The sequence below is a fragment of the Cantharellus anzutake genome (assembly GCF_015039405.1).
Source record: "Cantharellus anzutake strain C23 chromosome Unknown EI90scaffold_2, whole genome shotgun sequence".
Classification (NCBI taxonomy): Eukaryota; Fungi; Basidiomycota; class Agaricomycetes; order Cantharellales; family Hydnaceae; genus Cantharellus; species Cantharellus anzutake.
Window position 1 is genome coordinate 1,123,988 of NW_024066952.1, and position 26,810 is coordinate 1,150,797.

Genomic DNA, 26,810 nt, shown 5'->3' on the forward strand with positions numbered 1-26,810 from the left:
TGGGTGGCCCGTCACAAATCCATATGCTGCTATCCATCATTACCCATCAGGGACGTACTGTGCAGGTTTGTGTTGAGCTCAAGAACCAGTTGAACCGCTTAAGTCGAGAAGGCATTAACCGCATGCTCAATATGTGGAAGAATTCGTTGTTCAAAGCCGAGTGCGTATCAAGTCAGCCAATACACTCATATGGCTTCGTTCTCACTGTTCTAATGTTTGTGTTCAATCTTCGCTGGCTACAGACATCTAGAACTTGCTTGAAAATGAGGCCAAACCCAATCGAAGTCGGGGGACCGCGACAAATTCAAATACAAAAGATCATTAGCAACGCATTTGAATGGCTTTAAGGCTTTCAACCCTCTGTGCCATAATAGATGAAGCGGTATTGAACTTGCAGGTGCGACATTTCTCATCAAATTTTCTGCCCAGAGGGTTCGAAGCCGCATCGACCCCGTCATCTCCCCGACACCATCAACCAGAGGACTTTTACCACCCCGACGCTGCCCACCCATCCCCACATCACTTTTTGATGATCCCTGCATGTGAGCTCAACATTAGGGATGTTGCGTAGTCATGCGACCCTCCGTCTCCAAATTGCCCGGCCCCAAAAGACTGCAAGTTGGCCAACCACTAACAGTGAGAATCCAAGCTAAATGTGACTTGCTTCTCGGGATTCCGCAAGGGACTGCATCGTTTAGCTCCTAGATAGTGGTTATCCTTCACCATGCCTTAGATCTAAATACCATATTGTAAAAGAGTGTAATGACACGTAAATCAGCATGGTACTCACCATGACCGAACGTTGGTTATTAGATGGAGTACCAAAGATTCGGGACGGCTGGAATGGGATTGGTGTATTTTTCGTGATTACTTGCTCAAAAAAACTGCCTGGGATAACGTACCAGCTGTCTCAGTCTCAAGACTAACTGGGCACACTTATCCCATCTGTTTCAACCCTTAAAGTGGCACTTTGGACAGCGGCACCATATGCCACAGCTTCGTCTGAGTTGATGCTAGTATTGGGGTCCTTCCTAACTTAAGGGCTCCTTGAGGAGTTTTCGGGTGGCTGGCATGCGTGTTGAGCTGCAGAGGGGGACCTGATACGGAGAATGCTAGGACAGTGACGTCAATCGGGAGAGCGCCTAAACTCAACCTCACCAACAACTTCTTTCCTGGCAGTTATATCCCTGATGACTGGTTCAGGGGCTCTTCGGAAGCGATTCATGTTAAATGTGCACGCGTCAGCAGCTCTTCGAAGTCATTCCCCCTTCAAAAGCTTTGATTTTCATTTTTGTCGACAGTTGAGACGTTTGGTGTGATTTGAAACACGTCTGAGTTTGCAAGAGCCTTTCCCGGTTCTGGCCTTTTTAGGTGATAGGCCCATTGTCGCGAAGATGTGCATCACCAGCACAGCGATGACTTCTAATGTCTAATCGAACATGTCAGTGTACTCCTTTTCCAAGGCCGAGAAATTGCATACAACGCTCTCGATACTCAACAAAGACATGTCAATGTACCGCCTCCCGATTGGCGGTACACGATGACTCGAGATTTTAAACCCGTACGCTATGGCTGCTGCGGTAGGCTCACTGAGGATTCTTCTTACATCCAAACCAGCGATACTTCCTGGGTCCTTTGTTGCTTGGCGTTGAGCATCATTAGGATCTGGGGAAAGAAATCGGCCTTTCCAACTAGCGCGCTCACAAGCGGGGACAATTATCCCAGCCTGCTTAACTTTTTGATCTGGGGGAGGCTTCGGCAGTCTCTTTCATTGACAGGACCATGACTCTCCTGAGGAGTTTGGAGTCGACTCACGTTAGTCCTGACTTGCGCTGGGGTTGTCAGGGGTCACCAGATCGTTTAAACTCGAATTGGACTTGGGACTTTATTAATAAATTTTCATATCATGCAGTAGAGCCTCATCGTAACCCCCCCCATCATTCTCTTGGCATCGAAGATGGGGTTTGCGAATTGAAATGCAATGAATTCTGTGCACCTTTGGCAATGAGTCTTCCGAAGGTCTGAAAGCGATAGACGTGGTTTGAAGTTTGAAATCGATCTTAGGACGTGAAGATAACATACGGCCCGCCGATCCCGACAACAGGACTATCGCCACTCGTCGAGGAGGGATCCGCTTTGGCCATAGGCTGTATCGGATGCCAATTATTCCGGGGGAAAAGGGGGCATCTTATTCCTGCATCGGGTAAGGAAAAGGAAAACAGAAGGCGAAAAGGACGCCAAACAATCCCCCGGAAATTCTCGAGAGGGGAAGCCCTTCCGTTCACTCGCCTCTATTAGCATTGCGTTATTAGTCAGATGCTGCGAAGGAGCAGATATGAGGGAAGCTGACAAGTCTAAGGACATGCCACTCGCATAGCTGCTGGGTCGTTGCTCAGTGCTAAACACAGCTACGGAATCCCTGCTCTCCTGGAAACTGCCTCACTGCAAAAACATAGCCGTGTGGGAGACTCGGTTTGGGACCACGTCGGTAGGCTTACTGGTGACAGCAGTAGCATTCATGCAGCCGGAGCTGGTCGGTGTGAAACTCGAATGGTCGCCAAATCGTATTGATATTTGTTTGTGCCGAAGGCGTAACACAGCTTCTCTCCAGACGCTCGTTCCAGTATCGCGCTCTCAACATCTGAAAATGGCTGAACCAACGGCAATGGACCTCGACATGTCCCTTGAAGATCGCATCAACCTTCGAAAAGCTGCTAACCGCACGAATCGGCGAGGCAAAGCGCCAGGAAACCGTGGTCGTGTTCCCTCTGACGGTTCTCTTCGCAATACTCAAAGCAAAACTTCCCGTCCAACCCCATACGTACGTTCAGTCCGCAAGTGGTGTCGATTCAACCTGGGAAGGCTCATATGCACTTCGTCAACCTTTCTTTGCGAATATGTCACTGCTCATGTCCTACTTGGATGTCGCAATCCCGTTTCATCATCAGGAACGTTCTCCACGGTCAACGGCACCAGATGGAAAGTGGGGTCATAATGGATTTCTTGAGCAGAACAACATTAAGGGCGGCACTCTCGCTGCTCGGATGGTTTCTGACCGCCCACCTGGTGGGGTCCGAGATGACTCAGAACACCAGGATCCTGCAAATCTGGATCGGTGGACTCACGACAAATTCTCCGGCGGTGCCACTCGGGGGAGACGGAAGGGTCCTGATGTGCCATCGGCTCTGGCGCAAAAGACGCTTGCCGCTTTGTCTGGAGGTCGTACGCCACCTTCAGATTCTCCTCAGCCTATTTCATCCTTCAACGTCAAGGGCGCGAGCGGTGCAACAGTGGAAGTGCGGCATCTTGTTCCTGGTACTACTGCGGAGGATGTTGCTGTACGTTCAATTTGCGTCTTTGGCCGTTGTGATCCCTGATGCGTATTTTCATTGAAGGCAATATTTGGGGCTAACGGGACCATCCTGTCTGCTACTGAGGTCAAAGGGAAAGCAAATTCTGTGACGGTACAAGTTAAATTTTCCAATCTTTCGGAGGCGAATAGTGCTGTGAAGAAATTCAATGGTCAAGAGGCGGACGGGAGAATATTAGAAGTCGTGGTATTGGACAGCACCCTACTGAAGAAGGCTATAGCCGCAGGCGTCGCAACTCCTCGAGAAACATTTGACCTTTTGCCGGATGCTCCGGCGAGCAGAATGCGAGTAATGCGGTTGTGCGCTATAACTCAAACTTACACATTATTTATAGGCGCTCGGATGCTTTAATGGCTGACCCAAGGGCGCAAGTCCAGACCGTCCCACCCATAATCTCGCCTGGAAATCAACAAAGCAGGGGTTTCCCTTGATTTGTGAAAGCAGTGTCCGAGGATTATCTTGTAGTTCATGTTGCATATCTGGATTTATTTATATCGACAAGTCCTTGTCCATATCATGCCAGACCGATTCTATGTACTCTCCCACACCACTTACACGTAGGACATGAGCAAAGGCTGCATGCAGAGCGAGGATCTCAGTAGTGAAAGTGAAAGTACGTCCACTATCACGGTGTGATGTCCTCATTTGGACAGTGTAGGTATTTTCTGCGCCCTGTCATGATGAAAAAATAAAATAAAATAGATAACACGAACGAACGAAAATTAGTTCCAATGGTGACATACAGTTGGCTGAAACCACATCTTCAAAGATCCCCACAGTGCGTGGAGATCTGGCCGGAGAGGCATGGCATTGTAGGGTTCATTTATTTTTGATCCCTGCAGCTTCCGTATCCCGAAGGCGCCCGACCATGCAAACACTCATTGCAGCTACTCCTGGAAGGGCGTCATTTTGATGTGCAAGATGGAATGACATGTACAATTATACTTGCCACAGACTTCTTATCCTTGCTGTCGAACTGATTCATGGAAAATGCAAAGATGTGAGTCACAATGCTGATGCAAGATGGGACGTACCAAAACTCTAAGAGCCTCCTGATCTCCATGCGATGCACTCTGCACGGGTGGGGGTGGGAGCGTCACTGTCGGTAGGGGTTTGTTGGTCAAAGGGCACTCCCCCAACCCAAACCAACATAAACTAGCTCTACCCAAATGAGTGACGATGTGAGCCTAACCCACCTACGTAAATAAGTCCACAATTGAGAGTTAGATTGGGCTCGGGTACATGGATGTTCAATACATTTAGTCATAAATAGCTGCAGTGTAGAGTAAGTGTGAACGAGGCACAGTGTGTATCTCCAAGTCTAGGATCCTAGAGTAGGTTGCTATTAACTAATATTGCGTCAAGGAGGGTTTGCTCCTCCTTTCGAACTACTTGGACCCTTCCCGTTGTCCCAGAAATTCTCCCAAAGCTTATTTCCGACCCTCTTGGCAATATCGAGGGTATCTCCATTCTTCATCTTTTCCCAAAGTTGGCCAGAAAAGCGTTCCTGTGCACCACCAGCCTCAAAGGACTTCGCATAACGCGTGGTAACCCGTACAATGGGCTCGATCAGCATCTCAACTCGTTCCTTGAGAGCGCTTCGAAATTCGGAGGGCAGAGGACCAAGGTGTATTTGAGCAGAGTGACTGTTTTCAGTTGGAAATTTCAGAATGGGCTGAGGATGTCCATCAAGTCGAAGCTTACTAGTATTGTCTTAGACGATCCATTGTTGCAGGATCCTTGCCTGTCACCCCGGACGCTGTCATCTGGAACGAGCGATGTGAGCAGCCACAGCATAAATTGGCGGGCGCACTTGCCATCTCTTCAAGAGAAGGATCTCTCGGTAAACCAGTACCCGACATACTGTACATACGATTGCGAGCGCGGTAACGACTGCGACCAAAATACACGTATTTCCCGTCAAATGCGAATGGCTTTTGCGGCCGCTCCGAATATCCTGATGCATCACCCACCCGCCCAGAATTGCCGTCGGGTTTCACTCGTGCGCTCTGCCCGACCGGACTATAGTCATGCGGGAAGAGACGCCTGTAGCACCAAGTTTTGCAAATGGGCGGTTCACCAGCCACACGACGAGCAGCGGTCTGCGTACAATATATTACGCATCTCTCGTCAACACGATTTGGGGCACTGGGCCATGGGGATGGACGTCCAGTAAGGGTGACGATCGAAGGTATCGTGAAGTTATCCGCTGCCTCGCCCTTGCCAGGGGAGCTGCTATTTTTGTTCTTTGTCCAGGGCTCATACTCGTGAGTTGAAGGAAGAGGCCAATCGGATCTCGGTGCATTCGCATTGGGAAAACTCCCCTCAACGGGGGTTGCAGGAGATGTGTGTTTTCCGTCATTCGCAGGTTGATTCTGCTGCTCTGGAGAGGAGCTTCCGGTCGATCCTGGGGCTGTTGTGCCTTCCTTGGACCGCTTGGGATCATCAGATGCCATGGCGTCGGTTGAGAGTCAAAGGACCCAAGCAAGATTGAACGGGACGCAAGCTGAGGATATGTCTGTCATGTGTGAATCGTCTGCCGAGAGCACGTGCGCACACGCCATAGTTTACTGAGTGAGATTAATTGTTCCCCCTTGGCTTGATACTTTGGCTTCGGTGTACGAGATCTTCCCGAGGCCATCTGGTCCTCGGTCTAGCCCACAAAGTTGTGGGCCGTTTGAATTGTTGATGCAGTGGATACAGGGGACGCGCGCCTTGGCCGGCGTGCATGTCCTTTGTAGAACGCGACAGCGATGGCCGGCTGCGCAGCGGGTGAGATTTGTCAGGAATGTTGCAAAATAGAGATACTCATCAGTGACCAGTAGTTACTACCTGGTCTGTGCCTGAGAGGCTTTCGGAATGGAACCGCAATTCAGCCCAGCATTTTCCCTCCCGTTCGCGTCTACTTGGCTAGGCATACGTCAACTACGACAACGAATGCGAATCTGACAAAAGGAGACACATCTAAGGCGGCGAACTCCCCCATAAAGCTCGATCACGGCCCCAATGCCACGATTACTGATGCTCCATCATCGCCAGGCTCCGCAAATTTGTCACCAGCTCAGCAGAGAAAGGTTGACATGGCAATCATAAAGGATCTACTGGCCAATGTATGGCCTAAAGGACATCAGGATACAAAAATCAGGGTGGTTCTGGCACTTTCTCTTTTGATTGCAGGGAAGGTGGCGTTCGTTATCATTAAATGGGGAAGGATAAATCTGACCTCAAGCATCAGCTCCTGAATGTCCAAGTTCCATTCCTCTTCAAGGCCATCGTTGATGGTTTAAATGTCGAGTTCACATCTGAGTCAACCGTATGGGTGGTTGCGGGTTCGGCGATTGCTGGCTGTACGTGATCCGCGTCCCAGTCAGTTGTCAATCTCATGTGGTTTTGCTCTTAGATGGACTTGCGCGAATATCTGCTACCCTTTTCTCTGAGTTCAGAAATGCAGTATTTGCCAATGTAGCCCAACGCGCCGTGCGACGTGTCGCCAGTGATACCTTTAACCATCTACTACAATTGGACTCGAAATTTCATCTTTCGCGTCATACAGGTGGACTGACGCGAGCTATTGACCGAGGAACGAAGTTAGTCATCAGTTGCTCGTAAATCCTCCGTGTTAGCTCAAGTTGCATAGAGGGATAACATTTATACTTTCGTCCATGATTTTCCATGTCCTGCCAACGGCTTTGGAGATTAGTATGGTTTGTGGTATCCTGGTGTGTTTTATTAGCCTCCCATTTATTTCGCCACTCACCGATCCTGCCATCAGACATACAAGTTTGGCTGGAACTTCGCCGCGGTTACCCTAGGTACCATGGCAAGTTATACTTGGTTCACCGTTTCAACCACTGCATGGAGGCAAGTCGGGGACCCCATAGCGATCGTCAAGTCGTTTTAATGTCAATGCCTAAGAACTAAGTTCCGCCGGGAAGCCAACAAGGCAGATAACAAAGCCGCAGATGTTTCTGTGGATTCTTTGATAAATTTTGAAGCCGTTAAAGTGAGTACTTCTATGCCTTTTCCGAGTCATCAGTGTTGCGTGATTGACTCCATAAAAATATTTAGCATTTCAATAACGAGAAATTCGAGGTCCAGCAGTATGACAAGCATCTTGCCACCTACGAGAAAGCTTCCTTAAAAGTTGCAACATCGTTGGCATATTTGAATTCCGGGCAAAATGTGATATTTTCAACCGCATTGACATTGATGATGGTTTTGGCGGCCCAAGGCGTAATAAAAGGTATGAAGTCAAACGGTAAGCAACATTGGCCTAATCATACATCTCCCAGGCACCATGACTGTTGGTGATCTCGTTATGGTGAACCAGCTGGTCTTCCAGCTTTCTCTTCCTCTGAATTTTCTTGGAAGCGTATATCGCGAGCTAAGGCAAAGTTTGCTCGACATGGAAACTTTGTTTAATCTTCAAAAGCAACACGCACCAATAAAGGTCTTTACCCAACTTTCATTTGCCCCCTTAACACTAAATCATTTTCAGGATTCCCCTGATGCCAAACCATTAGTCCTTCATGGTGGCTCGATACGGTTTGAAAACGTCAATTTCGGGTACAATCCCAACCGAAAACTCTTTCACGATCTCTCCTTCACGGTTCCAGCGGGCAAGAAGGTTGCAATTGTCGGCCCCTCCGGCTGTGGGAAGTCTACCGTTTTCCGCCTCCTCTATAGGTTCTACGAGCTCGATTCTGGTCGCATTTTAGTCGACGACCAAGACATCTGCAATGTTCAGGTGGCTAGCCTACGTGAAACTGTTGGAGTAGTACCTCAGGATACGCCTTTGTTCCACGCAGACGTGATGCACAATATCCGATATGGTCGTTTGAGCGCCTCAGACGAGAAGTATTCGAAGTTGCCAGGAAGGCAAACGTACACGATGCAATCGTGCGTCTACCTGAAGGCTATAAAACTCAAGTTGGGGAGAGAGGTCTCATGATCTCCGGGGGTGAGAAGCAGAGGCTAGCGATTGCTCGAGTTCTGCTCAAGGACCCACCAATCTTGTTCTTCGACGAAGCGGTACGTCCATTTCCATCTTGTCCTCTAGATTATCTTCGCTGAAGGTCGCCTCGTAGACGTCAGCCCTTGACAGCAAAACAGAGGCTGACCTAATGCGCAACATCAACTCCTTGCTTCGCGAGAAGTCCAGAACGAGTATTTTCATCGCGCATCGGTAAGCCATGACCGTTCACTAAGCCCACGAATCACTAAGTTGGGAGTGTCATCCTTTAGACTCCGCACTGTCGTAGAAGCAGGTCAGTTGACCCTTAGAGTTGAGGGTTTCAACCTGACTTACCACTTCATAGATCTGATCATTGTGATGCGGGATGGCGCAGTGGTGGAGCAAGGGACTCACGACAAGCTTCTTGCCTTGGGCGGCCTTTACGCAGACATGTGGAATCAACAGGAGGGCGAAGATGCTCTGGACGCTGCTGCCAGGACGATATCCTGAAGTTAACGTTTTGTCAATGATTTCAGATAGGTATCTATAAATTGTTCTAATCCCAAGAGTCGCATGCATTATTTGTACAGTATGCGGCAGGCGACACGAATGAATAATTTAATGGTAGTTATGATCCATAACGAGCTAATCATCCGCTTCCTCCTCCAATTCCAGTCGATAGCGTATAAGTTCTGCAACTTTCTGGCCATCGAGTGGTATCTCGTTGCCTTGGAATCCTTCGGGATAGCCAACTATGGAACGGGAACCATATGATTAGATTCTATCTTGTCCAGAACGAGATAGTGCACCTACCCGGTGGTAACTTGGGACTCGTAAATGACCTACGGATTTTCAATAAGAGAAATTCTGGGTATCACCAATACGGTAGCGAACCTATTCCCCCAGAAGCCATAATGGATCACCCCAAGAGCACGGGCAGTCCACTCATAATCGTAAGCGAAACCACCTGGATAGAAGAACTCAATAACGGTGGCTCGAGGCGTGGGATTCATCCAAAGCAATGATGTCAAACCGTTGCCGTGAACACCACACATAATCTGGGCCAAAGGAGTCAGAATAGGGTATAGCGAGAGGAACGCCGCATCCCACCGTTGTGCGTCCAGCGAGGCGGATTTGTTCGTGACGGTCCAACTTGTCCATAGACACGATGTTGACTTCATAACCATACTCTTCTTCTAAACCCTTCAAGGCAGCAACCAGACTATCATGAGCTTCGGGCAGTAACATGCGCCGCCCCCAATCCTGACGAGAAATATACGTTATGACAGGCTTCCCCAACGTGCCGGCCCCGGCACTTCGGTTCAGTCCCGCGAACTCTACGACATTGGAGCGTACTGGCGACCACCATGGACGGCTGCTTGGGAATGCGAATGCTTCTGAAGCTGTTCTCTCTGTCGCGACGAATTCGACACCCCTCATTGCTGCGCCACGGTCCGCCAAAACAACTCGGTCGAAGACGTATGGTTTGTGTATATTACTGCGGTCTTCCCAATCATATGCGCCTTCTATGGTCATCGAGGGAAAGGCACCTTCGACCAAGTATTGGTTCATGTTCGCATAGTCCCGCCATTCGTTGGTCTTTGTAAAAATGAAACGTCGCGGAGCAGGTAGCGACGTTATTCCATCTTCTGTGATACGGGTGTCGAGGGACGAGTATGTCCGCCAGAGCCCGAAGAAAAGTTCCGCAGAAAAGTGATAGTAGTGTTGGATGACTGACCCGAGTAAGTAACAGTGAGTCATTACGATGAATAAAAACTTACATTGGGGCGGATCATTGTTTAAGAACTGAAGAACAACTCAGCAGAAGAATTGTTGCAGGGCAAGGGAAGTTCTCACCGTGACACCATCAAGGCGATTGGCATATCGCCGAAACAAAGTTTTAGCACGTTTCGTACTGATGATTTGCATGTCCTTATCGGTTGGTTCTCGCTTGGCTACCTCTTCGGCGCCGTTGTGCACCTCATAACCAGACGACACTATCATACGGATGGCTGGGAACCGATCTGGATCGTCAGTAACGATAAAGAATGTCCCATTCAGGACGAAAAGGCGGTCAATGATAGACCACCCTAAGCGTCATCAGGTATAGTGAATTGGAGTTTCATTACGATGAACACACCAGGCGCGTGACGGAGAAGTTTGGATTCTGGCACAGGTTGAGTGTCCCATTCTAAGCGCGCATCAACGCCATGCTGTAACGGAGGTGGGAGAGGAGGAATTCCATCGTCTATCGATAAGTCTGCTTTGTCATTCCAGAAAGACGTCTTCTCCCTGAGCACCCTAATGGTCTCCGGAGAACTGAGATGAAGCAGGACGTAGAGGAAGAACACAAGCAAAAAGCCAAAGAGAATTTTGTGCGTGGTCAAAGCTGAGCGGTTTTCTGTCGCCTTCATGTTGGCCTCGAATACACCTCTGGCAAGTACGGGGAGAAATACACCAGCAGGCCTATACGTAAGGAGACAGTAAACCAAAGGAACTTGAAACCTGGGCCAATTTCAATTTATTCCTGCAATTAACCACGTGGCATCAGTAGAATTCTGCTACTCTCCCCGGTGGGCTGGAAGGGGTGTTGCTTTGAATGTCTCTGTTTAGAATCCTAGAGGCATGCATCAAACCAAGACTCCTTGTGCCAGCTATCAGAGTCAACAGTGAGTGGACATGCCTCGGGACTTTCTTCTGCAGCGCTTATCCGTTGCATCATGAAGCTATTCGTGAGCTAGATTTCCGAGGGTTGAGAGATGCTGGGTATCGCGGCGCAGTTTTTGATAAGGATAATTGCCTAGTAAGCTGCACCTCCTTGGCATCTCATGTGAAGGACGTCATATCCACTGATGTCCACCAGACCCTGCCTTGCAAAGACACTCTCGTACCTCAACTAAAAGTAGGGATGTCACTAAACGCCTCATGCGCAAATTGACGCATCATTCCTCATGCTAGGATGCTTGGGAAGATTGCCGAACGGCGTTTGGCAAAAACAACGTCATCGTAGTTAGCAATTCTGCCGGCACTCGAGATGATCCTGCGGGTCTGGAGGTGTGTTTTAATAGATTTGATCCAGGGCTCACTTTGATTGCCTCTCTATTAGGCTGAATCAGTGTCTCATCATCTCCGAGTCCCCGTGCTTCCTCACGCTGCAAAGAAACCTGGCTGTCTAGAGGTTGTTGAACATTACTTCGCGCTTCAGGGTGCACACGATGGGGAATCTCATCCAGTTCCGGGAAAGCTTTTGCGTAATCCAATATCTCATAGTCAACAACCAATCCATCCTTCAGAATTGATATACGTTGGGGATCGCCTCTTTACAGATGTTGTGATGGGAAATAAGTTGGGTGGGCTCACTGTGTGGACGACCGGCCTATGGGCTCGCGAAGCGATGGCACTACGTTATCTCGAGTACGGGATGCTTCGAATCATCGTAAAATGGCAGGCCTTCCGTAATAAGCAGGTAGACAATGTGGCAGACGAACGCGTTGTCCAGTCCCCTCAGCAACGATTCGTCAAACCGGATCCGAGACAGGCCAACCCAGGGCCCAGCACGGTTGCAAGAGTATGGAGCTGCTTAGTCGCAGCGTTGCGTCTGACGAGTGTTGTGGCACGTTGGTTTGGGGGCCTGATGAGTGCCCTGTATAGACGTTTGTTACTGGCCTACAGGAAACAGGAGGATGCACTACGTCCTAGGGATTCTATTGAAACGCTATCATCACAAGAGCCCTTCTCTTCAGGTTATCACCAGCCACACTTAATCGTCCCTAACGAACCCCAGGGAATAAATAGGTTCGCCAAACTCGTCGTCACCGTTCGAGACGCTGTAATCTGGACCACACACAGACGCGAGGCAGCCAACGGGGCGCGTAAGTCGGTTGTCATATTGGCGAATGGTCATATTACTGATCTCGCTACTCTAGCAGTTCCTCGTGAACGTTGAAATGTCTGTATGTGAGGTCAATTCCACAGTGCCAATATCAAGACAAAGAAGCTTGGCATACTTCACAATATTCCCTTTCGCGCGTCCCTTGCCGAGTACATAGTCCTCGGCGTCACCTCGAGTGCTATCATCTGCATTCCAATCTATTACCCATTCTCCAACAACTCTCCCAGAATGGTCCTTTGTACGTGCCACGATTTCCTGTGCACCAGGATACCTCCCGGTAGTCCTTTCCATCCGTACCAAGGAGACGAGTTCCCACTTTGCGAATGCACGAGTTGTTGGGCCAAGGAATGCGGTGTCGTACACCTCTGTACTTAAGTCTTTCAGCCAGAAGGATTTTGTATGGATCGCAACTCCCGCTGATGGAGTGGACGGTGACAGGTGACGCATGAATTCTACATACGGGGCCCCGCACCATGCGATCAGGGCTGTCGAACCCCCACTGGCTATGACTGCTGTAAAGGCTAATGCAGTGCGGGCACTTGTCGGTATGGGTGCCTCAACGACAAAGATGATGGGAGTGAGAGCGGCGGCGAGACCAAGCGAAGAAATGGAGAAGAGTTTGACGCGATGATATGCTGTAGCCAGCGGTCCAGTGTAGAAGGTTCCAGTCAAAGTTGTTGGTGTTGTGCGTGCGTTGTCAGGTGTTGTATGGGAACTTAAAATAACTGCAGATGTTGTAAATGTACGGGAATCATCATATCCTCGTGGACGGAGGTTCTGCGAATTCGACGGTCTGCCATGAAATGTACCACGCCACCGAATGACATCACTCACTGCGGTGGCATGCACGACGCAGTGGCTTTCACTTGAGACACTTGACGTGGCACCGAGAAAGCTGCGAAGCGGGCCTAGGCCACCGGAAAAGCGCGCGCTTGAGGCTCGAAGAAAGCTCATGAGTGTCGGAATAAGCCGTGGGAACTTGGCCAGACTTGGCCTCATTAAGTCTGCGAAACTTCTGACGATGCCTCTGATTGAAGTAAAATTAGCATTTCAAATGCGTCGATAGGTGCTGACGGATATCTGGCTCGATCCAGGTGATCGCAAATGATCGTCTCGGACGCAAAGGTACGTCGCTTAGCCTCACCATTGCTGCGTCAAGTATTGATGTCGATTCTTCTCGGCGACAACTTCAGTCCGCGTCAAGTGCAGCCCTGATGACACGGTTGGCGACCTAAAGAAGCTGATTGCTGCCCAAATTGGTACCGATCCCAGCAAGATCCAGCTCAAGAAATGGTGTGTACCACAATTCATAAGTCTTCCTTATCCTTGCGTTGAACACTCGAGTTTCCCCTGCTTCCCTCGGCCCAGGTATACCATCTTCAAGGATCATATAACGCTGGCCGATTACGAGATCCACGATGGCCAAAGTCTAGAAATGTATTGAGCCTGCTTTATATTCTGCCGCTGTATCCAATTTCTGCACTCTACCTTAAGTATTCATTGACTATGATGGCACTTTTCTTGCTGGGTGAAATATGTAAGGCTACCGCTCTGTCGTTATCATCTTCTTGCGATGTTAGCACTCGCAGCAAATAATAGTTTCGTTTGTTTCCAAATTAGGCAATAGCGCGGTGATTCGTCATCCCAGCTTGGCTCAAGAGCAGATACGCAAAGCCTTGGCTACGGTTGCTCTCGAATCTGGTTGACATAGACACCGACGAGATTCCTCCTGGCTGCACTCAGGAAGACTCATTGCTGCTATTGTTCCTTATTCAATTACTGCCTCGAGGCTCAGGTTAGGATCACGCACTTCTGGTTTCCGGCGCCTTTATAGCTCTGGTAGCCAGAGACCAAGGGTATCTCCCGCGAGCGTCTGACTTAGTTTTCCTACCACGCTCAACTCTGAGACGTATCGTTGCAGGCCGGTCCCTACAATATCCAACATTCTAGTCCCGCATATACATTTCATAATGGCTGATGAACGTCCCCCTTCCCCCACACTGTCCGTTGCGGCGACAGTGCCGCCTCCTAACACGGAGAACATAACGGAGTTGATGACGATAATGAAGAGCACGATGGACCAACTGGGCGTAAGTCCTTCTGTGTATCAAGGCTCGCGATGCCCAATTGAAGCGCAATTCTCCACTAGGAAACGTTTGATGCTTTGGGTCAGACTGGAACTCGCGTGGAGGATCTCCAGGCGGAGCCTGCCCTCGATAGTGTGTCCCAAATCCAAGCATTGCGTCGCCATCTTGTGTACCAGGATCGGCGGCAAGTCCAAAGAATGGAGGACATTAAAGGTTAATCATTCTACCCAAACCCTTCTCTATTGATGCTCATGATGCTCATGAAATATAGTGATGCTTAGTGAGGTTCTCCAAGTAGATATCGTGGACTACCTTGAAGGCGTGAGTGAGTGATCATTTTCCTTCTTGCTCCTGCACTGCGCAAATGCCTAATTGACGCTTATTTATAGTTATCCGAGAGGTGGAGGGCATTATCGACCAGGAAGTCGAGGGACAAGTAGCTGAAAGGCTCAAAAAACATATTCCTGACCATTTGCAACATATGGTGACTGAGCACAAACGGCAACTGGACGACGTAACGAGGAACTTGAACAATGTGTAAGTGACCTGTAACATCCGTTACGCGGTGAATCAGACTCTGATGCTTCAAGGATACTAACAGTGAAGCTCGGAGGAGAAATGCTGCGCTGAGGCATAACCGTGGCGATGGTTCGATTCATCCTCTGTACCTCCCTTCGGCAAAACGTACGAGATTCCATAAACATCCACCGACGGCATCCTGACGCCCTTGTTTAGCAAGCGACAATTTCCCTAAGAATTTGGACGAGCTTATCGATGTTGAAGGTGAGTTTTAGGGTGGGGCCGGGTTTTGCTGAACTAACATTGTTGTCACCGTAGCCGAAAAGCTAGCCAATATGATGCTAGAGTATGGTCTGCAGCCAGGCGAGTCGAGAGAAAAGGTGGGTAGTAGCATTACTTTCCTTCGGATGGTAACGGGAGTCTGACTGGCTTGTTCTCTAGAACCTGAACCGCTTCATGAAATTCTGTCATATTGGATATGAGGTTGTGCCACTGAACGACAAAGCAGAATAAGATATAGTTTGGTGTCTTATGCTGTCTTCATTCCCGGTGCTGCGCACTCCCTCCTGTATTTCGTATGTCCCACCGGAAACTTACTCCCCCGTTTCTTGTATTAGTATCTTGGAATAATCGATAGACCACATCCTGCATATCTCTCCTGAAGCTTACGCTATATGCACCTGCAATCTGCCCAATATGAAATGAATTGCAAGGAAAGGTCCCTGATCGTTCCCACTGTTCTCCTGGGTTGGGACTCCCATACCCACTCCAATCTTCATTTACACATTGGACTAGTCTATATCATGACCTTGTTTCTCATATCCAGTCGTAGATATCCACACAGTTCGCTCATGCCCACCGCACTGTCATTTGCTATTTGGCATGGACTCGAAGGAACCCCGGAACGCCCATTGCGTAGCCAAGCACTATGGTGGTTTGCATCCTTCACATCGATGACCTATCTTCTATGCCTGAAGGGTTTGGGCTTCGATGACGTAGCCACGCGCATAACTCATTGCTATTTCGAGATGGTGTCACCCAAGTCGGTTCTGTCAATGGCACCAGCGTCGCTGGGCGAATTCCATGAGTAGTTTGTGAAGCAAGGGATAATTCTCATTCGGGACCTTGATAGAGAGAAGATTACGAAAAAGCTCAGGGACCTATGTACTGGTGGCAAATCCTGGTGATTCCTGGATTTGATACCAACAGGACAACAAATTTGTGCTTGGGGGTTGCATTTGAAACGAGAAGAGGCCCGGTAACGTTGCAGAGGAACGCCGTTTGGAGCAACGCCATACGCGATGCTGAGCTGCTACGGTGTTGAAAACGGACTGTGGGAGAAAGAAACACCATGCACCACATGCTTCACTTCCATGGAGGGTGATACTTCGATTAAAGATCGATTCTTCAATCAGCGGTACTCTCGCATCTTCCCCATCGAATAGCCGTTGTTTATCGACTTGCTCAGTTCCGGTGATCAAAATCTCGGTCGAGCAGACCGATGGCATTAATCTGCAAATCAGTTTGCCATTGCAGCGTTTATACTATAGCTGTATTAAAGTGTTGCAGCTGCCCACTTGACCGGCAACTATCCGCAGCAGACATTGGCCCATTGCACAATGTTATGTGTAATAGGTTTAATGATATGCCTGATCATCAATGATCCTGCCCGCTCTACTGGAAAATGACCGGATTGAAGCCCGAAACGAGTCCTGGAGACAAAGTCTGCTCCAGAATCGGTTGCGGTGCTCTCCACACACACAACAGCTCATGATACTATCGTCGCACTCAAGCCATGGGGGGAAAGAGAATCAGACAACACCAACAAATTTACCAGCACCATCATGAACGGATGACCATACGCAACTATCGTGCAGACTGGACCCGCCGAGGCCGAGATAGGCCAGGGAACATAAGATTGTGCGTGTTCTGCGGAACTGAGGTAAAGCCCCGCTGAAAGAGAGAAAGATTAGCCTAGTTGATATCACGCAACAGTCCCGTTCGGCTGGTGCGTTTTTGTGGTAACCATCGCCCACACCCCCTCATGCCTTCCTTGAGGCGGCGTACTTATCCCCCTTCCACCATGAAAGTAACAAACGAGTGACCATCAATGAAGTACGCATGGCACTCGCTCTGCTTGGAGTCCCAGATTCCACAGGCGTTTCCTCGCGCTGGCACACGGAGGAACACATGCTTAAGTCGTTAATTGGAGGAGACACCGGCGACACCTCGTCAGCCTGCAGGATCGAGAGCGCAAAGTTCAACCATGGGTATGCAGTATGGCTATGAAAACCCTCGCATGATACAGACTTCACCGAAACATGCCGGTCCTATGCTCAATGATTTCCGCACGCCTTCCATCTGATCGTACCAAACTGTGAGTTTGCTGCTATATGTTCCCCCTGAGACTCTACGGCGGAAGCACCTTCGAGAAGAATAGATGACAGTGTTTTACGAAAAGTTGCCACGAAAGGAAAAGGTTGGGATCGGATTGCCGAGCCCGAGCAGGCTGAACACCTGCCCGAACGTGATAAGTCCGACTAACCGGCTTTAGCGTTCTTGGACAATACCAGAGTTGCGAGCTCAAGCAAACACCACTCATCCTGGTGTTGCGCCGCTGGGCGGCTGATAATAGCCTGCTTCTGATAACCAGATTGGTTCCATTACTTCCTGCTACTTCGGCATCAGTTTCTGGTACCCCCTTGGTACTCCATCTGCAGAACCTCCATCTCGCCTTCTCAGCCTCAAGTGCACAGGACTGTATCCCATATGCATTACGAGGGTATGGGTGACGAGGCGAGTGAATGCACAAATGTCTTCCAGCCATGCAAATAATTAGGCAGGTTACCAGCCTCTATTAGTATAGAACAAATAACTAAATGTAAAGCTTCAGCGCGATTTTCTAACAAATGATTTCGCCACGGATGACCAACGCCAACCTCTCGTGCACGATAAGTTGTCAGGTCCAGTGTGTGGAGGTCATCAATGTGGTTACCGGTAGGAAGATGTAGGATACAACGCATGGAAATGCTTCCAAGCAAGTCGTCCGCACTAGGAAACGGCACAAAAGAGGGGAAGGGAGTCCAAGAGACTGAGTGGGCCGCTTGTATCCCGCTTCGCTGTGGTTCGATGTGGCAGAAGTTGCTGGATGCATCGATTCAGCAGGAGTGGAAGGCCTTCGACATGGAGCTCTTTGCATGCCCCGTCGCAACCGATAGTACCCTTTCCTCTGGGCACTGCATCCCTATACGCTCATGAGCATTCTACAGATATAAAAATTCCGCAAGCTGGCGGACGTCCCTGATGTACACCTCGGCCAGAGCTCCAATTCGTCAGTCGCAGCGGTTTGTAAAGTATTGCTCGCTGTCAACAAATTCGCAGAGGAGCAATGATGGAAGGGGCTACGTCTTATAGACCAGTATACCGCAGAACAGTGATGGAGTCAAGGTTAGTGTATTCTGGAACCCCCTGGCCGCGAGGCCATGGCGCCGGTCACATTGAAAAATTGACCTGACAAGTCTGGACATGTGAATAGCGTGACTGGCTGACAAACAGTACTATTCATCAGTGTCATCACTCCGGCCAGGGGGAACCCGACTAATTGGTTGGTGGGCCCTGCGGCCCGGGCGCTGCGGCGGCCTAGGTAGCGGCCATGATTGCCAATCTTTCTAAATGCCTATTTTACGGAAGTCCTGCGTACTAAACGCCAGGCTGCCCAGTGTGTCTCCAGCAGTTCTTGATTTAAAACGCCAGGGCTGAGCATCAAGAAATCAAGACGAGTCAGGAGCCATAGCACCGCAATTAGTCTCTCATTGATTAAGCGCCAAAATAGACGCGTGTCGCGGCCTTTTGAATTGCTTGATAATGATCCGGATTGCCGTTACGTAATGAAGATGCATGTTGACAAACCTCAAAGATCTTACAAGTCTGAGCTATACCCACTACTCAGGCCCCAAGTCGACACACCAAAGGCAGCGTGCTCACCTTTGGAAACATGTCTGGACATCCATGGGTGAGATGCGCACACCAGTGTGTCACTCCGGCTGAAGACAATTACGTGACGCCACTGGCGGGCGCTAATAGCAACGCTGTCGGTGGCTCGCTTCTGTATAGCCCTTTTCAAATGCTTCAAGTCGGTTGAAGCGATGCACTAATTATGGAAATTTGACTGATAGAGCCCCTATAGGACCATAACGAGGACAATGACTCTGGCCTTGGCGATGATTTTTCGTTCGTGTTCACGTCTGGTGTCACCCCCCGCTCATCTTCTTCGATGGAGGATCGTTGGAATGCATTTTTTGATGACGAGCTCTCGTATATCTCGTCGAACAGTTCAGGCTCCCGATTCTCATTTCTGAGCTCCACGTCAACCCCTGCCACATCCCGCCCCACCAGTATAATTCGTGATCTTCCCAGTGAGTCACTAGACCATAAAGCAGCTGGTATGCGGGTTTTTGGCTCATTCGAAGAGGACGTCTGTGACTCTTGCACCGCGGTGAGCATCATTTTCGTGCCACGGTCCTCAAACGAAGCGCTCAATAATCACCCGCGACTCAAGTCTGTGTGCTCGCTCTCTGGAACTACCAGCAATACCATCGCGCCTACCGCGCCATTTTCTTCATTGCATGCTCCCATCTTCCAGAGCGACATCGCTATTGCCGACATCCACAAACACGCCGGGACTTTCTACTTCCCCCCATCCACGCCCGAGCCCTCCACATCCCGCTCAATACTCCGCTACCTCAAAACGAAGAAAATGAAGAAGGGATCGCCACCGGTGACCGATGAGAAACGCAAGATGCATTGTATATGCGGGAGTCCTCTCTGCGCAGAAATGTGGCTCCTTGAGCGGAAGCACGAGGGCCCTGGGGACCATTATGCGACCAACAACGCCCCATCAACAGCAGGTTTGGTCCAGGCTACAGGGCCTGCGGTGTTGATCGCCCCGCCTGATTCAGATGGGACACCCGTGTACAGGCCTAGCGCATCGCATCTGGCTCTGAGACACTCCAAATCGTCATTGAAGCTTGACGCTGAAACCCACTTCGCTCCCTCATCGCCACAGAATTCACAATCACCAAATAGTTCAGCTTCATCATCGTTAGGGAAGAAAAGAAGATTCCTACATGCTCTTCGTGCGAAGTTGGCGGAAGGCACTCCGTCGGCCTTGACTCCGACCCAATCGAAGGACATTCTGAAGCATCCGAAATTTACCGGGAAAGAGAAAAATGGAGGGTTAAAGGAGCCCGAGCCTCTTTCACCAGGGGAACTAGATGGTACGTGATCCGCAACTTTTCCATCTAATTACGTTCCTCATTCGCTCATACGCGTTCCTGTTACACACAGAGGAACGTTTATCTATCTCGTGGATGACACGTGAAACTCGCCAGAAGGCTGCTGAGAAAATGGAACGTGCTCGCGTCGCTCAAGAGAGAGTCCGGAAGCGAATTTTAGAGCAAAACATCAGGCGGTACAGCTTTGCTGGTACCTGGGTCCCCGCGCTTTAATTTCAATAATGTTCGATCATACTCTCCTTTTGCACCTATCCATTTTTAAAAAACTTATTATGATAATAGCAGCATCAGTCTTATCATTGCACGAGCTTCAAGTATTATTTATGGGACAATTTTGCAGGACTCACAATTTTTTTAATTCTTCTGTCATTCAGCTCCGTTTTTACTGTCACTTTCTGCCTACAACACGCACACTTGTTAGAATGCACGTTTATAACTTTGCGTTCCAGTCGCGAGGTGATGGAATAATGTAGTATCATTTAATCGCGCTTCTGTAAACTAATTGCTACATCCTTTAAATGATATACTAATGGTCATTCGAACTGCACGCTGTGGATGCGGACTTCTCGCCGCCTCGCGATGATGTGAATTCTAAGGGGAAAAAAAAACTCGATTCGAAACGAATGAGATGCGCTCAGCAGTGCATGCGGCCTCCGCTGGCCCAATTGCATGGACAGCTGAAGCATGCTGCGTGGCAATGGGCAGTGGTCATCGAACCAGGGCGTTACAACGATATGAGTGAAACAACAATTTCATCAATGTACCGCCTCCATGCCGGATGGTTAGGATGAACCAAGGCTGCCAATGGGTCGGAGGGCTAGCTCGGCGAGTCGATAAAGATAGTTCCGAGCAAGGGCCAATTATTTAGAGGTAACCAAATGCCCCCAGTACGGCGAGCACCCATCGAAGAGAAAGCCTCCGATAACGTATACATGCAATTGGTTCGTGTCGAGAAAGGGGAAGAGATTTCAATTTCATAAGGACTCGTAAAAGACGTCGATGTCGCTGCCCAGAGTATTTAGATAAGAGTCTTTTGGTCAATATGGCACCTTGCCTTGGGGGAGATGAAACAGGTTTGGGTGTGAGGTTGGCAGGGAACTCCACCCCGCACCGAAAGTGCGCGCCCATAACAATTTCATTGAATCATTCACAAGATTCTCTGGTGCCACTACAAGATCGCTTGTCCACATCAGTACCTAAGATAAAAAATGTCCCGAAGGCTCGCGAAGTTCCCTTTGGTTCTGCACCGGTCATATTTAGACATCCGCGTTCTTAAGTTACCCCATCTTGAGCGTACAGTATGCCAGGAGTAACGTAGCACGCACTACGTGATCCCAGTTTTAATAAGATTCGAGTCATGTCTTAGAAAGCTGAGAAAATACATCAGTTGAAAATTGGCGCAAACAAGCGGGAGTCAGCTCTCAGCCTATTTTACCGACAGCTGGAATGGCATAGGGAGCTATCCGTCGAGGAAAGCAGCGATACGGCCTCAGACAGGATCATCACTAAGTTAAAGCACTCGGCCGTGTGCATCAAGTACGGGGTTCCCACGGTAGTCGCTACGCATGGATTGTGTTAACGTGCACTCCAAATACATGAAGACCGAGCGAAAGTGAGCTACAGAGAAGTTGAGACACAAGGGTACAGCAAGAAAGGTATCAAAAAAACAAGACAGCAGAAACCGACAGCTGGAAATGACTCAAACAAGTGTTGATGGGGAGGACGGCTTCACTGGTAAACCGTCCGGTCCTGCAGTCTCCACCGACGCAGCGGACCCCACAACCAGAAGATAGAACCAGAAGGGGGCAGAGGATCAGGTAACGAAGTGACGGCCGAGCGAGAAGGACTGTGACTGGGTGATCGATTCCCCCGTCGCCTCGTCACCGAAGGACTTGCTGCCTCAGCGTCTACCTCCCGTTGCAATCTTTCCAATGCATCCCTTTGCTCATGTTCTCCATATTCATCTTCCCAGTCCTCCTCTCTTTCCTCGTTCTCAACGTATCGTTCTTGACTGAGAAGTCTTTGGGTTTTTCTTCGCTCTTTGAACTCTCTTATCCTTCGTTCAGCTTCTTCTCGCTGCACAAGACCGTAAGCTCCCAATGCCCAGCTTTCAGTCTCGCCGCCTTCGGACCGAAGATCAGTTTGGGCTCTCTCAACAGCAGCACGCTCATTGACAAGATTGGAAATACCCTGGATGAAGGGGAGGGTCTGAAAAAAAGTGTTCAAACGAGAGTGCGGACGGAGCGAGGTTTCTGTAGTTGTCCACGGGGGGGCAACTCTGAATGAACAGAAAGCGTCTCGCGGTTTCCAGTGTGGCCAGTGGTTGTATCGTGGTCTGAATCCACCGTCCGTGTAAAGTTCTGTCTACCCAAAGTTCCAACTAGCGGACTGAGGAAACGAAGGACTCCAGAAGCACTCGAAGTAGGCGGCTGCACCTCCGAGCGCTTTTTGCCTTTCCGTTTGCGCTCCTTCTCCAACGCTTTCCGTTTGTTGCGCTCCGCACGATACAGCATGTCCTCTACCTCGGGAATACCCATCCCCGAGCCAGCAAACCACCACCATCCAAAAAAACTCCTAAGAGGTAAACAAATAGCACATGAGTTCTAGGATAGAGTGGGACGTTAGACGGCACTCACTGCCACAACACCACGGCCCAGTTCATGTAGGGCAACCACACCAGGCGATCCTCGAATATTAGAATAAGATTCACGACGGTGCTCATCACAGCCAACAGAGAGGCGCCAGCACCAAACACTGCCGTACCGCCGTCGGTTCGCCATGCCTCCTTAGGGTTAATGATGAAGCCCCAAATAAACAACGCGGATGTGAAGAGCAGAGAGAGAGTCGTGTTGCAGATGCCTCGGATGGCGTCACCCAAGTCCTTGGCATGAGGAGTGGGCGATAGAGATGCGAAAGTCGTAGCTGATGATGCAAGTACGAGTGGACCTGCACGATGGATTTCCGTTGCGTAATTAGAATCCCATAGTCAAGGCAATGCGACAAACTGGTAACTTACCAAGAAGAAAAAATATTAGTTTCTGTTCTATTTTCGTAGGAAAGAGTAAAGTGAGAGTCTGGATGTTCGTGGTCTATCAAGCGCCGTGTAAGATGGCCATAAAGTGGTGCGGGGGAAAGCAGGCGTACATGAGCAAGTCCTGATGTGATGGCTTCCATGGAATACCATGAAATCTTCTCAACTGTCGTCCAATGATCTGGCGGGATACTTATTGCGATATAGTCAAGCATATACGGCCATCCACGACTGTAACCATGGAGTAAATGGAATACAGCAATTATGCTCGCTATCAGGGAGGTCAGTAACGTGATGACCCCTGATATTTGTAGAGCGTAATTGAGCCGTGCCAGGGGCCAGTGGGTGTGCGCAGTGAAGAGGAGGTGAATGAGCAAGACTGCCACAAGCGTAAGAATGACACCCAGAAGGAGTATTTGAACTGGGAGGGAAAGAGCAAAGTTTGGCTGGAAGTCGAGCAATGGATCACTATCATACGCCATGATGAGGACGCGTCGGTAGGTCAGTTACCGGAGATAGCAAATAGACTACGATGTGTTAAAGGCATGTCACACTTACTTTCCCTCAGGGCCAAACAACGGATCCATCGCGCTAACGATGTATTTCTGCGCCTTTGAGGGCAGCAGTCGCGATTGGGAGCCCCACCTATGCTATTCTGTGCAATCTCCGGTCCGCTGCTTTATCTGTGGCAGGTATTGACTAATCTGGCCGACTCCGATTTCCCTAACAAACAGTGCAGTGCGACCTTTTACTTTTCTTGGGTTGGACGTCGTATGCGTCTGAGGGCTAAAACCGGTTTGGATGTGAAAGAGTGGTGGCAATGGAAGATCCACATCTCCAGTCGCCCAGCAAGTCTTGGCATCCCTGCTGTGCGAATTTTCATCCACATGTGACTGTCGCACATTTGCACGACGGACTTCCCGCGGCCACCAGCTTCTGTTGTGATCCCGTCTTATGTATGGACCCGCTTGCTTAAAGTCTTGGTTGTGGGACTACCCATTAGGTCTTCAAGTCTATCTATCGGTTGGCAAACTCATAACCTCGCATTTCATACGCACGTTACATCTTAACGGCTCACTTCTGCGCCGCAAATAATCAGACTAGAAACAGATTTCATGTGGTTTTGTCCAGGACCGATCACATAAAGAACTGGGGCTTAGGAAGAGGCGCCTTCCGATCTGTCCCTTTAGAACCATGAAAGCCCATCGCGCCACCACCCATTGCACGGATCTTACGTATGTTTAAGCATGGGTCATAACCCAGGTTATGCACTCGTTGACAAAATTCGTTCCTACTCCATCCGGTTCATGATGTAACTCGTGGAAAGCCCCCTAAATTCAGGGGGTCATCAAGATGGATGGAAAATGCTCTTTTCCTACTCACAGGAATCAAGGAATAGCGCTTATCTGTTGCCCTGAGCTTTTCGACAAAGGCCTTGGAATCTGCATAGGAGGTGATCTGAAAATCACCCCGAACCAGTAAGTGACATGGTGGCACCAAAGTTGTCAAACGGGACCACGAGATCGCCGCTTCCGTGGATAACGAGCACAGGAAGATCCTCTGGCCACGTCTTGTAATGCTTCTCTAACAGTTGGGCACCCTAAGATCACTCAGTGAAGTGTCCTTCTTCCGCTAGACGACGTACATTGTACCAGATATCCTTCGCAAGCCCTACGTGGCAGACAGATCTTATAAACGGATCCGCTCGGAAGGCTAAAACTACTCGGTTGTCCCTTGACAGGAACTGGATGGGGCGTCATGTAAATGAATAGGCCGCGTCAAAGAGTGTTGGATGCACCTGTGCATTAAACCCCCAGTTTATGTCCATTCTGTCGTCTTGACCGTGGACCGTAAACTCGCCCTGCTTTATAGCAGGGCCAAGTGGTGGCGAAAAGGCGATGATTCCCTTGATTAACTTGAGTGCTTCCTTGTGAGGGTGAGGCCTGCAGGCGAACGAAAGAGATTCTGCACCTCCCTAACACGATGTAAGGTTTGGCATCAGTCAAGCCGCAACTTTTCGAAGTTAATTCTGTGCACCATTGAATAGCCCACTAGGAAAATGGGAACGTCCCCAACCCTCTCCCTCTCACGTCGAATGAAGAATGCAAGATCATTCATTTGTTGCTCCCAGCTCGAAACGGAGTACCGTTCCTCAACCACTGCTTCGCTCAATTCCTCACCCTTGCTTGCTCCGTTGTGCCATCGATCGTTCGCTGTTCGACCAAACCCCCTCTGATCAAAAGCAAAGACGGAGACACCCCTCGCAATCCACTGAGGAAAAATGAGGTCATGTCTTCCAATATGTTCAGTGTGTCCATGCACATAGATGACATGCGCCTGGGGGCGAGATGAAGCTGGATGGATATTATACGTGCGTGTGTAAAATTCGGTGTCATGGGGGCCAGCAACCCACGACTCCTTGAAGGGGTTGAGTTCAAATGCCTGTAAGTTAAGAGGAAATGGGGACTTGAGGGGACGGACGGTACAGACGAATTGTAGGCGTACCATTGTGCTTGATGTGAAGGAGGTTGCCTCGTCTCACCCCAAGTATTTATGCAGTACTGCAATTTATCGGCAGGAAGAGGGGGGGGGTTGGCCTAGCTTGTAGCGTCGCAAGGGCGACGGGGTTGCTCCGCCGCGCATGCAAACAATTGCCTATATCCGATCTCCACTAATGGGACGCAACGATGGCATTACGCCGTCCAATTCCAATCCTACGCGGTTTCGCAAAAAGGACGCGTAACGCGACGCATATATGCCATCAGCAACGCTGGCACTAACCACCTGTATATCGGAATACCCTTCGTGCGCCAGAACCTGTAGCATGCACACATTGTGTGAAACAATATATGCGATGTGACGCTGCAAAAAGGAGGCATGGAAACGGAGCAGAAGTAGGCTCAAGCCGGAATTAGTTTACGGACAATTTTTTTTGAGATCAAGGGAAGTGGGAGTGGCGGATGTGTTCAGAGGGAATTAAATGATTAGTAATTTACCACCTCCCAATGATAACGCCACGTTCTGGCCATGCTCTTTTCTGAGCACTGTATTCGACGATTATTAGTTTGTCCAACGCGGTATTGACGCGAATACTGCTGATACCATTTTCCCCTTACCTTTCTTGATTGATGTATTGATCCTTGCTGACCACTGCAAGCTCAGTGCCCGTTGTATCAATGGCGTGGGCGCTTGAATCTTTTTCTTCCTTCAGTTCTCAAGTTAGAGACATCCCTTCTTCGTTCATTAAATGTTCGTATAATTGATTGTACTCCCCGTGTTATAGTCCGTATATACAGCGCACCACCATTGCATTTTATCATTGCCTAACTCGATATATGGATTATCATTTCATTCCATAATCAACGATCACGACTAATGTGTCGTACGCGGACTGTTACTCATCTGCGTTCGATAGCTGTGTCCGGTGTTGATGAGGGAGAAGGAGAAGTTGATTTGATTCTCTTGTGATAGCTGTGGATTGTACTAATGTATACTCATACTGCCTTCGTTCGCAAATCTACCATTTTGTTTGCATCAAACTTGTCAGAAATGAGGAAGTGTAGCTACAGGTAGGTAGTTCCGAGATACATTCGTGTTCCGTCCTTTTTTAGGGCTCCCCTCTCGATCCTTATTCCCACCCTTCTTGATCGTCCCGGCATTCC

At 49.4% G+C, this 26,810-nt stretch overlaps 14 protein-coding genes across 14 annotated transcripts; 8 read left to right on the forward strand and 6 right to left on the reverse strand.

Annotated features, from left to right (window-relative positions):
• The first annotated feature begins 242 nt into the window (after positions 1 to 242).
• Positions 243 to 718, forward strand: EI90DRAFT_3030765 (uncharacterized protein). Its single transcript, XM_039058256.1, has one exon. The coding sequence runs from the start codon at positions 338 to 340 to the stop codon at positions 569 to 571; it is 234 nt and encodes a 77-aa protein (XP_038923380.1). The 5' UTR covers positions 243 to 337; the 3' UTR covers positions 572 to 718.
• Positions 719 to 786: 68 nt separating this feature from the next.
• Positions 787 to 1,642, reverse strand: EI90DRAFT_3191385 (uncharacterized protein; the record flags this gene model as incomplete). The annotated part of the gene is given in 4 exon segments (XM_039066392.1): positions 787 to 884; positions 899 to 1,112; positions 1,163 to 1,429; positions 1,484 to 1,642. Coding segments are annotated over 2 exon segments (303 nt in total), but the record flags the coding sequence as incomplete, so codon positions are not given.
• A 1,040-nt stretch (positions 1,643 to 2,682) lies between these two features.
• Positions 2,683 to 4,049, forward strand: EI90DRAFT_3030767 (uncharacterized protein). The gene is made up of 4 exons (XM_039058257.1): positions 2,683 to 2,821; positions 2,949 to 3,338; positions 3,396 to 3,655; positions 3,706 to 4,049. The coding sequence occupies exons 2-4, from the start codon at positions 3,045 to 3,047 to the stop codon at positions 3,800 to 3,802; spliced, it is 651 nt and encodes a 216-aa protein (XP_038923382.1). The 5' UTR covers positions 2,683 to 2,821; positions 2,949 to 3,044; the 3' UTR covers positions 3,803 to 4,049.
• Positions 4,050 to 4,668: 619 nt separating this feature from the next.
• On the reverse strand, positions 4,669 to 6,175 carry EI90DRAFT_809197 (uncharacterized protein). The gene is made up of 3 exons (XM_039068079.1): positions 5,185 to 6,175; positions 5,076 to 5,137; positions 4,669 to 5,017 (listed from the first exon to the last, which is right to left on the reverse strand). The coding sequence occupies exons 1-3, from the start codon at positions 5,825 to 5,827 to the stop codon at positions 4,949 to 4,951; spliced, it is 774 nt and encodes a 257-aa protein (XP_038923383.1). The 5' UTR covers positions 5,828 to 6,175; the 3' UTR covers positions 4,669 to 4,948.
• On the forward strand, positions 5,921 to 8,835 carry EI90DRAFT_3278738 (P-loop containing nucleoside triphosphate hydrolase protein; the record flags this gene model as incomplete). Its single annotated transcript, XM_039066624.1, has 14 exons — positions 5,921 to 6,143; positions 6,197 to 6,553; positions 6,607 to 6,718; positions 6,772 to 6,958; positions 7,009 to 7,090; positions 7,144 to 7,232; positions 7,287 to 7,374; positions 7,440 to 7,614; positions 7,664 to 7,821; positions 7,870 to 8,203; positions 8,227 to 8,402; positions 8,459 to 8,556; positions 8,616 to 8,638; positions 8,690 to 8,835. Exons 1-14 carry the CDS (start codon positions 6,060 to 6,062, stop codon positions 8,833 to 8,835), a joined length of 2,109 nt encoding a protein of 702 aa, XP_038923384.1. The 5' UTR covers positions 5,921 to 6,059.
• Positions 8,836 to 8,970: 135 nt separating this feature from the next.
• EI90DRAFT_2902656 (uncharacterized protein) lies at positions 8,971 to 10,416 on the reverse strand (the record flags this gene model as incomplete). The annotated part of the gene is made up of 6 exons (XM_039054104.1): positions 8,971 to 9,077; positions 9,139 to 9,167; positions 9,220 to 9,383; positions 9,436 to 10,058; positions 10,107 to 10,131; positions 10,183 to 10,416. Coding segments are annotated over 6 exons (1,182 nt in total), but the record flags the coding sequence as incomplete, so codon positions are not given.
• A 450-nt stretch (positions 10,417 to 10,866) lies between these two features.
• EI90DRAFT_2964783 (mitochondrial PGP phosphatase-domain-containing protein) lies at positions 10,867 to 12,394 on the forward strand. The gene is made up of 7 exons (XM_039055504.1): positions 10,867 to 10,994; positions 11,052 to 11,128; positions 11,189 to 11,227; positions 11,284 to 11,379; positions 11,432 to 11,503; positions 11,570 to 12,197; positions 12,252 to 12,394. The coding sequence occupies exons 1-7, from the start codon at positions 10,925 to 10,927 to the stop codon at positions 12,269 to 12,271; spliced, it is 1,002 nt and encodes a 333-aa protein (XP_038923386.1). The 5' UTR covers positions 10,867 to 10,924; the 3' UTR covers positions 12,272 to 12,394.
• A 6-nt stretch (positions 12,395 to 12,400) lies between these two features.
• On the reverse strand, positions 12,401 to 12,877 carry EI90DRAFT_2885241 (uncharacterized protein; the record flags this gene model as incomplete). Its single annotated transcript, XM_039053954.1, has 1 exon — positions 12,401 to 12,877. A coding segment is annotated over one exon (477 nt), but the record flags the coding sequence as incomplete, so codon positions are not given.
• A 361-nt stretch (positions 12,878 to 13,238) lies between these two features.
• EI90DRAFT_3143494 (ubiquitin-like protein) lies at positions 13,239 to 13,661 on the forward strand (the record flags this gene model as incomplete). The annotated part of the gene is made up of 4 exons (XM_039065028.1): positions 13,239 to 13,253; positions 13,312 to 13,342; positions 13,411 to 13,510; positions 13,586 to 13,661. The coding sequence occupies 4 exons, from the start codon at positions 13,239 to 13,241 to the stop codon at positions 13,659 to 13,661; spliced, it is 222 nt and encodes a 73-aa protein (XP_038923388.1).
• A 243-nt stretch (positions 13,662 to 13,904) lies between these two features.
• EI90DRAFT_808806 (uncharacterized protein) lies at positions 13,905 to 15,373 on the forward strand. Its single transcript, XM_039068078.1, has 8 exons — positions 13,905 to 14,082; positions 14,139 to 14,307; positions 14,367 to 14,517; positions 14,603 to 14,629; positions 14,694 to 14,841; positions 14,906 to 14,988; positions 15,040 to 15,087; positions 15,142 to 15,373. Exons 2-8 carry the CDS (start codon positions 14,188 to 14,190, stop codon positions 15,246 to 15,248), a joined length of 684 nt encoding a protein of 227 aa, XP_038923389.1. The 5' UTR covers positions 13,905 to 14,082; positions 14,139 to 14,187; the 3' UTR covers positions 15,249 to 15,373.
• EI90DRAFT_3030784 (uncharacterized protein) lies at positions 15,282 to 16,240 on the forward strand. Its single transcript, XM_039058258.1, has 2 exons — positions 15,282 to 15,372; positions 15,441 to 16,240. Exon 2 carries the CDS (start codon positions 15,498 to 15,500, stop codon positions 15,912 to 15,914), a length of 417 nt encoding a protein of 138 aa, XP_038923390.1. The 5' UTR covers positions 15,282 to 15,372; positions 15,441 to 15,497; the 3' UTR covers positions 15,915 to 16,240.
• A 2,534-nt stretch (positions 16,241 to 18,774) lies between these two features.
• On the forward strand, positions 18,775 to 20,657 carry EI90DRAFT_3030791 (uncharacterized protein). The gene is made up of 4 exons (XM_039058259.1): positions 18,775 to 18,955; positions 19,010 to 19,318; positions 19,382 to 20,099; positions 20,170 to 20,657. Exons 1-4 carry the CDS (start codon positions 18,818 to 18,820, stop codon positions 20,328 to 20,330), a joined length of 1,326 nt encoding a protein of 441 aa, XP_038923391.1. The 5' UTR covers positions 18,775 to 18,817; the 3' UTR covers positions 20,331 to 20,657.
• A 1,188-nt stretch (positions 20,658 to 21,845) lies between these two features.
• EI90DRAFT_3149971 (uncharacterized protein) lies at positions 21,846 to 24,038 on the reverse strand (the record flags this gene model as incomplete). Its single annotated transcript, XM_039065625.1, has 6 exons — positions 23,707 to 24,038; positions 23,262 to 23,616; positions 23,134 to 23,206; positions 22,754 to 23,063; positions 22,358 to 22,691; positions 21,846 to 22,307 (listed from the first exon to the last, which is right to left on the reverse strand). Exons 1-6 carry the CDS (start codon positions 23,733 to 23,735, stop codon positions 21,846 to 21,848), a joined length of 1,563 nt encoding a protein of 520 aa, XP_038923392.1. The 5' UTR covers positions 23,736 to 24,038.
• A 351-nt stretch (positions 24,039 to 24,389) lies between these two features.
• Positions 24,390 to 25,656, reverse strand: EI90DRAFT_2903249 (Alpha/Beta hydrolase protein; the record flags this gene model as incomplete). The annotated part of the gene is made up of 6 exons (XM_039054133.1): positions 24,390 to 24,479; positions 24,532 to 24,606; positions 24,665 to 24,748; positions 24,794 to 24,892; positions 24,947 to 25,123; positions 25,186 to 25,656. The coding sequence occupies 6 exons, from the start codon at positions 25,654 to 25,656 to the stop codon at positions 24,390 to 24,392; spliced, it is 996 nt and encodes a 331-aa protein (XP_038923393.1).
• Between the last annotated feature and the right edge of the window lie 1,154 nt (positions 25,657 to 26,810).